The 10,472-nt window shown below is 47.2% G+C and overlaps 1 protein-coding gene across 1 annotated transcript; it reads left to right on the plus strand.

Annotated features, from left to right (window-relative positions):
• The first annotated feature begins 1,417 nt into the window (after window positions 1-1,417).
• Window positions 1,418-10,153, plus strand: TRIM15 (tripartite motif containing 15). Its single transcript, XM_036868901.1, has 7 exons — window positions 1,418-1,786; window positions 3,334-3,429; window positions 5,993-6,223; window positions 6,992-7,014; window positions 8,275-8,390; window positions 8,748-8,780; window positions 9,636-10,153. Exons 1-7 carry the CDS (start codon window positions 1,418-1,420, stop codon window positions 10,151-10,153), a joined length of 1,386 nt encoding a protein of 461 aa, XP_036724796.1.
• The last annotated feature ends 319 nt before the right edge of the window (window positions 10,154-10,472 follow it).

Genomic DNA, 10,472 nt, shown 5'->3' on the forward strand with positions numbered 1-10,472 from the left:
CGTGTACAATTAAAAGATTCTCAGTAGCCATATTTTAAAAAGTAAAAAAGTGAAATTAACTAATATTTTATTTAGCCCCAAATAGTATCAACATGTAATCAGTAGAAAAAATTAGTCATGAGACATTTTACATCCTTTTTATTTGGTGTTAAGCCTTTAAGAAGGGGCATATTTTACACATACGGGACCAGCCACATCTCAATGCTCAGCAGCCGCATGCAGTTGGAGGCTCTTGTGCTGGACAGTGCAGCTCCAGGGGCTGCGCTCTTTGGGGCAGAGGGAAGGTGATGTACAAAATAGTTGGAGTGGAAAGGGAGCAAAACACGGTGGGATGCTGATCATCCAGTGGAAGAATGGAAGGAGATTTCCTTGGTTTTATCCACAGATGAAGGTGAGTGGATGAAGAACCATGGCTGTTTGATCATTGTCTTGGCTGGCAGTTCAGGAAGGGCACGGGCTGGAAGCCAGGAGACTTGGATTGACCCTAGCCTTGCAACTTTCTAGCTCTGTGACCTTGGGGAAGTCACTTTACCTTTCAGTTTACATTTCCTGTAATCATCACCTGCTCCCAAGCACTGTTTTCAGATTGGATGTAATAATATGAAAATACTAAGCCTTAGATAAATGTGGTTGAACCTGTTTATCTTTTTGATTAATCGAGTCTTCTAAATTATATCAACATTGTGTTATGCTTTCTTGCCTTCTCCCCGCTGCAGTTAAAAACTAAAATTGAAGTACAATGTTACCCAAACTCCAGTGGGGACACTGGCACTGGGAGGTGGTGGTGGGTAGGAGTTTAGGAGAGACCAGCCAGAGTTGAGGAGCTGAGACAAGGAAAGGAGGGTGGAGGAAGGGACCCGGTAAGTGATCATCACACCTGCGGTATCTGAGCAGAGCCGCCGGAACAGAGTTCCCCGGAAGTCAGCATCTCCCACTCTGGCTGGACTTTGCCGCTGCGTGCACACCTCAAAGCCAGAAGTTTATGGCTCCCACCTGCTCAGCCGGACAGGAAGCAGCGTCTCCTCGGCAATTCCCCCCACCCCACTGTGGTCATGGGAGGGGTTCCAGGAAACCCCATCTCCCTGTGACCTCATGGCGTGCTCTGCTCCCCACCCCAGGAGCCGGAAGGACCAGAAGGAGTGGAGAACTGGCTGACGGGGCCACTGTTGGGAAATGCTGGGTAATTCGATATGCCCTGGAGTTTGGACCCGCTCAGCTGATAGGTGGTGGCCAGGACTCTGGGAAGCACAAGAGGTGGAGCCAGGTGGCTTCTCTGTCCGGACACTCCTGCCTTCCCCTCTCTCAGCCTCCCATTCCTTTCCCTCTGTGGCTCGTAAAAGTGACTCAATTTCAGGGAAAGAGGATTCATGTGGACTGAGGCAGAAGCCTCAGTGGATGGGCTGGGGAAGGCACCATGATGCCCTCCACCCCCTCCCACAAAGGGGCTGCCTGTTCTGAGTGCAAAGGGCCCCTGGAGGAGTCAGTGACCGCCACCTGTGGACACACCTTCTGCCGGCACTGTCTCCCCCCACCCTCCCAGATGGGTGCCCAGCCCTCCGGCAGGGTCCTGCTCTGTCCCCTCTGCAAGGAGAAGGAGCAGACCGAGACCATCTTGGTCCCCGTGCCCCTGGGCCCCCTGGGGGAGACTTACTGCGAGGAGCATGGTGAGAAGATCTACTTCTTCTGCGAGAATGATGCCGAGTTCCTCTGTGTGTTCTGCCGGGAGGGTCCCTCCCACCAGGCCCACGTCGTGGGCTTCCTGGACGAGGCCATCCAGCCCTACCGGGTAAGAAGGGTAGGGTCAGCTTGGGGCTGTTTGAGGCAGGACAGTACCCCAAGGTGGTGAAGGGAATAGGGTGGGGATCTTCATGAAGGGCACAGCTTCCACATCAGGGGACCCCAAGGCTGTTGGGACCCTGGGGCAGTCTCAGACTGAGGGGGACGTGGTTCCTTCCACTTGGATGCATGGCCTTTCACGTCTTGGGGAAGTTCAGCTCCAGCCCCGAGAAGACCTCGCGGTGACGGAGCACAGAGAATTGTAGCCATGGCTTCACTCTCTAGGGAAGGAAGGAGAGCAGGCTGTCCTGCAGGTCATGGGCAGGGTGGCCTTTGTCTCCCTGGATCCAGACTGGATATGGGGTCTAGCAAGGCCCTGACTGCTGGAGCTCAGAGAGAAGACAGGGATGGGGAAGGCATCCAACAAGCACGGCTCTTCTTTTTGAGAAAGGGAGGTGTGGCAGTACAGCACCCCATCTGGTCTTGGGGACATTATCCACTCCTGTCTGCCCCTCAGATCTCTCTCTTGTCACTCAGTCACCAGGTCTGGAAGTGGCCTCCTCAGAAATACCTCTCATCTTTCCCTCTGCCTTTCCCCCACTGCCGAATCCAGTCTCTCACCATCTGTCACCCAGAGGCTCCAACAAGGTCACTGTCTGCATTCTTACCTTTCCCCTCACCCTCCAATCTGCTGCGAGGCAGAGCTTCCCAAAACACAAAGCCCATAATGTCGCTGCCCTGCTCACAATCATTCCGTGGATCCCTAGTGCCCAAAGAAATCTCAAGTCTTTAGCAAGGCATTCAAGGCCACTTGGAGTCGGGATCCTGCCTTTGTCTGTCAGCCACCCTGCCCGGGCACCATGTGTCCAGACAAACTGACCGTTATGTACCTGCTGTTTGCTGAATTAACACTCTTTCCTGCTTCTAATATTTTTCACATGCAGTTCCTTCCTCCTGGAAAGCTCTCCTCTCCCCTGACTCTTTTTTTTTTTAAGCCATTTTACCAATTTTCAAGTGTACAGTTCAGAAGCATTAAGTACTCTCCTTCCCCTCTCTTACCCAACTGGAAATTTATCTTTCAAGACCCACTGTAACCGGTTTCTGCTTTCGACACACTTCCCTTGTCCCTACAGGCAGAATTGTCCCCTCCGCTGTGCTCCCATCTCACTGTGTGCACACCTTGATTATTGCATTTGTCCTTTTGTATTTTAATCATTTGTGACCGACTCCATCTCTAGAGGGTGGTCTTTTTTTTTCTAATTTGTTTATTTTTATTTGTTTATTTATTTTATATTTTGGCCGTGCTGTGCAGCTTGCGAGACCTTAGTTCCCTGACCAGGGATCGAACCCAGGGCCCGGGCAGTGAGAGCACCACGTCCTAACCACTGGACCGCCAGGGAAGTCCCGATGGTGGTCTTGTAGGGAGAGGAACTAGGCCTTTTTCACCTTTGAATTCCTCAGCACTTAACGGTGTGCCTGGAACATGGTAGACAATTAATACCTGTGAGTTGAATTATGAATTAAGCCACCTTTTTCTGCCCATTCTTCTCTCCACAGGACCGTCTCAGGAGTCGGCTGGAAGCTCTGAGAACCGAGAGAGATGAGATTGAAGACATGAAGAGCCGGGAAGACCAGAAGCTCCAAGTGCTCCTGGTAAAGGCCACATCATTGGCCGCCTTCTCCTTGGGGGGTTTTCTTGTTTTTTCTTTTCTTTTTAATTAATTTTCAACTGTTTGATTTCTATTTGGTTGTTTTCCAAATATGCTTTTTCAGTTTTCTTTTTTTTTTTTTTTTGCGCTTTCAAATTAATTATTTTTCCTATTATTCCCATTGTCTTTAAACCTTTTAAATATATTTCTAATATCTGAAGTTTATATGATGTTTAATTTCTTCTGACCCTTCATCCTGTTGCTTATTTTCTTGTGAGCTTTCCTTGTGGTTCTCACATTTGGGGACCCCACATCTGGGATGTCTCCAGTCAACACCTTTCTTTCTTTGTTCCAAGGGGGGCAGAGTGGCTGATCCACACAGGAGTGAGGGCCATGTGACCCGCCAGTATCTGGAAGGAGCACTGGCTTCTCAGTTTGATCACGCCTCTGGATCCTTCTCTTGTTTACTTCTGGTCCTAAGAAGTTCCCAAATTTTCCCATCAGCTCTTTTGGACATTTTAAGGATTCTTGTAACTTTTGAGAGTTTTTAGTTGTCTGCATTAAATGACTTTTGGGAATATATATAATTTTGTTCTAAAACATCAAATATCCACCTAGCATCCATGAGTAAAATATTTCACACAGACATTTGTGACAGAACAGTGTCTTGTAAGAAATCCTGATTTTCTTCATTTAGAACACCACTCCCCCCCATATATCATATGATAATGTTGTTATTTGTAGAGTGTAACTATTTTCTTAATTCTTGAAAGTGTTTTTATGTTTTGCACAAATTTCTGAAGTGATAATCCTCCACTCTAATGAATAACACATGTACATGGCCAGAATTACTGTTTTTCTTTTCTTTCTTTTAAGGGTGCATTTTCCTCCAACCCCAGTTTTATTAAGGTATAATTGAGAAATAAAAATGCATATGCTTAAGGTGTGCAACATGATGTTTTGACATATGTATACATTGTTTCCTGTAACATTAAGGTAGTTTTGGTAGAATTAGGTGGATTTAGTCTTTTGTCTCTAGTTTCAATGCTTCCTCCTTAGCACTTCTTTGACTCTGTAAAAGTAATCTCAGTTGGGAGTTTCTGTCTAATCCAGTAGCTATTTAAAACGATCCTAAGTTCAATTTTCATGCAGCTAGGTAGTACTTATTGGTTATACATTAACTGATGGTTTTTTAAATTATTATTCCCAGTGCTGAGAAAATATGACCTGTAGGATTTCATAAAGTTAATGGCACTTTTTTTAGGCCTAAAACCTTGCAATGTTAAATAATATTTTCTGAAATATTAAATGTTAAATAGTATTTGAAAATAATAATTTAATTTAATAACTTTAATCATTATTTGAAAATAATAATTTTCAAATAGTATTTGAAAATTATGTCCATACTGTTTAGTGCTCAAAAATGCTTTTCATAAGTCTACCTGACTAGTCAAACTTCAGAATAAAGTTATTTGACACTTTATTTATTTGTTTTTAAAATTCACTTTATTTAAACAAAAACAATTTACCCATTTCTCCCACTTGGAAATCCCCATTTAGGGATTTTCTTAACAGACTCTGGGGAAGCTTGTTGTCTAGTGTCCGTTGCCTGGCTGGGAGGAACAGGCCGACTGTTCTTATTCACCTCCCTGCCTCTGCAGAAGGGCATTTGGGGTCAAGGTTATGGAATCCCAGAACATGAGAGCTGGAAGTGGTTCTGACATCTTCTAATCCCGGATCCGTCTTGCCAGCCATTATTTTTCAGAGCAGAAAATTGACGTCCAGAAAAGTGCTGCTCCCAAGGTCAGACGGCAAAGCCGTCTCATAATGAAATGGCTAGAACCTGGGTCTCTTGACCCTTAGTCCATTGCTCTTCCCATTACAGTCTGTCTGCCTGAAAGCATTGCCTTCAGATAGGAAGCTTGCGGCCAGAAAGTGTATATCAGTGTCTGCATTCCAGTACTGACCACAAGGCTGACCCTGAGGACAGTAGGCTGATGGTGAGGTGATATCTGCCTCCCTCCCATCTCTTCTCTCGTGCTACAAATTTTTCCGGGAGGAAATTCACAGTGTGGGAATTTCTGGTCCCTTCACCAAGGAGATAGAGTTTGGGGACAGGAAGATGTCTCCAGTATCCCTCAACTCCCATCAAAATATGCCCTGTAGATGGCGACCTCGGTGGCTAAGAACAATGCCACACTGTGCTCTAATCACAGCTTCCTTTCGCTTCAACTGCTCTCTAAGAGATCATCTCCACCTGACTCTAGGGATGGTATGGGAGGGTTAGGATGGTATTGCAGATGTGGAAGGATGTTTGAAAAGTTCAACATGGCTCTGAGAGCATAATGTGCATTATTATTAGAATCTCTAGGTGAGACAAGAGCATCGCCCTCATCGTTGGTAAGTTTATCCTGACACCTACCTACTTGTACCACAGTATTACTTGGGAGAGCGAACCTTGGAACTAGTTACTCCCTATCCCTTTTAATCAAGTTCATAGATGATCCTCTGGGAACGCAGCTCTGTGAGCTTCTCCCTAACCATGCCTGTCTTTCTACTCCTCGCAGACTCAGATTGAAAGCAAGAAGCAGCAGGTGGAAGCGGCTTTTGAGAGGTTGCAGCAGGAGCTGGGGGAACACCAGCGTCTCCTGCTGGCCAGGCTGACGGAGCTGGAGCAGCAGGTCTGGAAGGAGAGGGGCGAGTATATCTCGAAGCTCTCTGAGGAAGTCACCCGGCTTGGAGCCCAGGTCAAAGAGCTGGAGGAGAAGAGTCAGCAACCAGCAAGTGAGCTTCTACAAGTGAGAGACAGCCCACCAGCTCGTGGGAAAGGAGAGGGAGTCCACAGGAAGGGGACACCATGCTGGGGGCTGGAAGATGCTGGAGAAAGACAGGAAAGGGAAGCAGAGATTACTTCTAATGAGAGGGACTGATGGTTATTGGGTTCCTTCGGCCCAGAGAGGTTACGGAGATGTAGTCCCAGAAAGGCTGGATGACTTTCCCATGTCATGCACCATGGTCACGCCAAGGGCTTTGGAGTGAACTTTGTAGTCAAGGGCTTGAGTGTCAGCTCATCTAGCTGTGTGACATTGGCAAATCTTGTAACCTCTCCAGACATGGGGATAATCATAGCACCTCCCTCATAGGGTTGTTGCAAAGACTGTAAAAAAAAAAAATTCATGCAAAATGTTTAGCATAGTCCCTGGCTCACTGAAAGGACTCAGTAAACAGTGCCTGTTGTGATTATCATTATATTATCCTGTTTCACATCAGGTCTGGCTGATAACTGAAGGCCTGGTCCCTGCTAACCACCATCTCCTAATTGTTGGAGGCAGAACACACTCCTAGGATGAGGCAGAGACAGAGAAAGCAGCTCAGATGAACTGACAACACAGTCCCACATTAGTACGGAAGCATGATGTAAATGAACAGTCTGATGAGTAGGTAATTAGAAAGATCACCTCTCTGGAGGAGGAGAGTTTTGAGCTGATATGCTAACGAAGAAAGGATGTACAGAATCCCTGATGGGAAGGATGTGTGGAAACTAAGTGTATCTTTTTCTTTTGTAGGATGTCAGAGTCAACCAGAGCAGGTAGGGCCCACTGCCCAGTCCCACCTGCTTTACACTTGACATTGAGACTGAAGGGGGAGGGGCACTCACTGACTCCCTCCACCCCGCCCCCACAGGTGGCTACCCAGAAAAGCAAAAGCACTCTGACAGATACACTCTCTCATCCACTCACACATAAACAGCCCCAATTTACTGAGGTTTGTATTCTAAGGTTCCTTTTTAAACTGATTGTTTGGTATTGGGGATGTACTTTTTTCCCTGAGAAGTGAAGTTATAAATAACAATTACATTAGGCTGATCCAGGAACATTTTATTTAATCCCTGAAATTATTAGTGCTTAAGTCAGTATTTAACACCGTTTAAAATGTCAGTCTAAAAAAAATAATAAATAAAAAAAAATAGCCTAAGGGGACATATTTTGTATAGACTATGATAAGCACAAAACTTGGGAAGACCAGTCCGTTCTTTCAATCATTTTTCCCACTCAACTTTCCCATTTCTTCAAAATTGCAAATGCTACAATAAAAGGACAGCTACCAGCAGCTGAGAGGCATTACAAATAGCAGGGCTCCTTTCCTTTCTAAACATCAGCAGTCTGCCGTGGGCTGAGCAGAGACACAGCAGCTAGGGAAGACTTCTCATATACTGTGTGCCCGTGTATGTGTAGGGGGCCTGAACTCAGCTGTCCATGAATCAGGAAGTTCTCTAAACCTACTTTCAAAGAGTGTCAGAGATATAGATCTAGAAGGGCCTTCAAGGTCTTCTGGTCTGATGAAGAAGCTAAAACCTAGAGGGGAAGTGCTTGCCCCAGGTCACACAGAGACTGACAAGCAAAGACTGAGCTGGAACCAGAATTGAGGGCTTTTTCACTGCAGTATAGGATTTCTTTCACCTCCTTTTTTCATCCCTGCACAACCCCTTTCCCTTTGTACGGAACAGCACACAAATTAGAAAGACTGTGTAAGGCTGTTTTTCAAATGGTACTGTACCGCCCTCTAGAGGCTAATGATCTCTTCCCTTTTGGTCCCCACATGTCGATTCTCTTAAAGCACCTACCTCTAATTCTTGAGGAGTGGTTACCATTAGTTCCTCTTAGGTCTAGCTGAAATGCTCTTGCTTTAGTAGCTACACATTTCCAGCAAAGATAAAGGGATGATACTCAATCTAATTATTCACCACAGATGCCAAGATTCTTTAGTCTGATTTTAGCCTCATTGGGTCTGGATGACCCAAACATTATTTTTGGAATTAGAACCTAACTGGTTACCAACTTGTCTGCAGGTATGAGATGACGACTTTTGTGAGTCCAGAGGCCATTTCTCCTGACCTTGTCAAAAAGATCCGCGATCTCCACAGGAAAATACTCACCCTCCCAGAGATGATGAGGGCGTTCTCAGGTAAACAGGAAGGGGCAGCAGCTTTCCCCATTCCCATCAGTTGCCCATCTGCCTTCCATCCAGCTCCATCTTTCCCCACCTTCCAAACCTGGCTTCCATCCCCTAAGACATCTTCCATCCCTTAGGCCCTCCTTTAGTGATCCTACTCTGCCCAGGGAGACCATTCCCTCGAGCATCTCCTGTCCCCAAGGACGGGCACTGCACTGAGAGGCAGGAAGGTGAGGACTACATCTCTTTCATAGCAGAAGCCGAGCCTTCTCCTGTCCCTGATCTCACATTGTTCCCAGGCCACACTGCCCTTTTGGGTGCCTATAAGAAATAATAAGTCACAGATCTTTCTATTTTTACTTCCCTCAGAAAACTTGGTGCATCATCTGGAAACAGATACAGGTAAACACTTGGGGGCTTCGGGAGCCGTTCTTTCCTTTTTCTGTTTGTGAATTCATCCTTTCAATCCAAGGCAGCAAACAGAGCAATTAAAGATATGAACTCTGGAGCCCGATTGCTTGGGTTCTCTATTCCAGCTTTTGCTCGTTATGAGACACTAACAAGTCATTAAGCCTCTTTGTCCCAGTTTCTTTATCTATAAAATAGAAAATATAATAGTACCACCCCACAAGTAGCTGAAGATAAATGAATTCATGTATGCAAAAAGCTTCATATAATACCTGGCACATAGTAAGTGCTCAATTAATATTAGTTACTTGTATAGATATTATTTATTCAAAAATATTTATCAAGTGCTTGGTTTTTTTTGCCCAGCACTGTGCTGGACTCTTTATTGACTTGGACAAATATTGAACAATTTTTAAAATAGCATTTACTTTTAAATTGGTGCTTAATTTAGAAACTATTCCCCAAACATCACCTCATTCTGCTTCTCAAATTAATGTGCAGAAAACTCACCTGGGGATCTTGTTAAAATGCGGATTCTGATTCACTAGGTCTGGGATGGGGCCCAAGATTCTGCATTTCTAATAAGCTCCCAGGCACAGCGGATGCCCCTGGTCCATGGACCGCACTTTGAGAAGCAAAGCCTTATAGCACAGCACCACTTGCGGGTCAGGTAGAGCTGTCGTCCTCTGCCTCCTGGAACAAAAGGGGGAACTGAGGTTCTGAGAAGCCGGGACAATGGCAGGCTGCACAAGGTCGGTGCTCCTTCTGCCCCGCACTCACAGCACACGTGCTCTAGGGGCATTTTTTGTGCCGCCAGCTATGTTGATGGCCACGCCTTCCTCCCAATAGGGGTTGTCACTCTGGACCCTCAGACCGCCAGCCAGAGCCTGGTCCTCTCCGAGGACAGGAAGTCTGTGAAGTATACCCGGCGGAAGCAGAACCTGCCCGACAGCCGCCTGCGCTTCGAGGGTCTCCCGGTGGTGCTGGGCTCCCCCGGCTTCTCCTCGGGGCGCCACCGCTGGCAGGTGGAGGTGCAGCTGGGAGACGGCGGCGGCTGCACGGTGGGGGTGGTCGGGGAGGAGGTGAGGAGGAAAGGGAAGCAGAGTCTGAGCGCCGAGGAGGGCGTCTGGGCGGTGATCCTCTCCCACCAGCAGTGCTGGGCCAGCACCTCGCCGGGCACCGACCTGCCGCTGAGCGAGATCCCGCGCCTCGTGGGCGTCGCCCTGGACTACGAGGCGGGGAGCTTGGCCCTGCTCGACGCCGAGACCCAGGCGCCCATCTTCACCTTCACCGCCTCCTTCTCCGGCAAAGTCTATCCTTTCTTCGCTGTCTGGAAAAAAGGTTCTTGCCTTACTTTGAAAGGCTGAGGCTGAGCGTCCGAAGGGCGGTGCAGCGCCCGGGGATCCAGCTCCAGCCCCCGGGCGAGTCGTCGTGCCCAAGACGGCGGGAGGACACGGGATCTCCGAGTCCCTGTGGCTTTGTAATTTTTTCACTTTATTTATCTTATGTCCTTCAACTCCCTGACGTTCCTGGTCCCCTCTGCTGACGCTCCTGCCTTCTGTGCACCTCCGAGTGGAGAACCAGAGGCAGGCGAGGCTGTGCCCAGGACACCCGCAAAGCTGGGGAGCCAGTGGGTTTTTAAGGGGAAAAAAATCTAAAATAAAACGGTTTAAAGCTTCAAAATAA

Source organism: Balaenoptera musculus, chromosome 11 (genome assembly GCF_009873245.2).
Source record: "Balaenoptera musculus isolate JJ_BM4_2016_0621 chromosome 11, mBalMus1.pri.v3, whole genome shotgun sequence".
Classification (NCBI taxonomy): domain Eukaryota; kingdom Metazoa; phylum Chordata; class Mammalia; order Artiodactyla; family Balaenopteridae; genus Balaenoptera; species Balaenoptera musculus.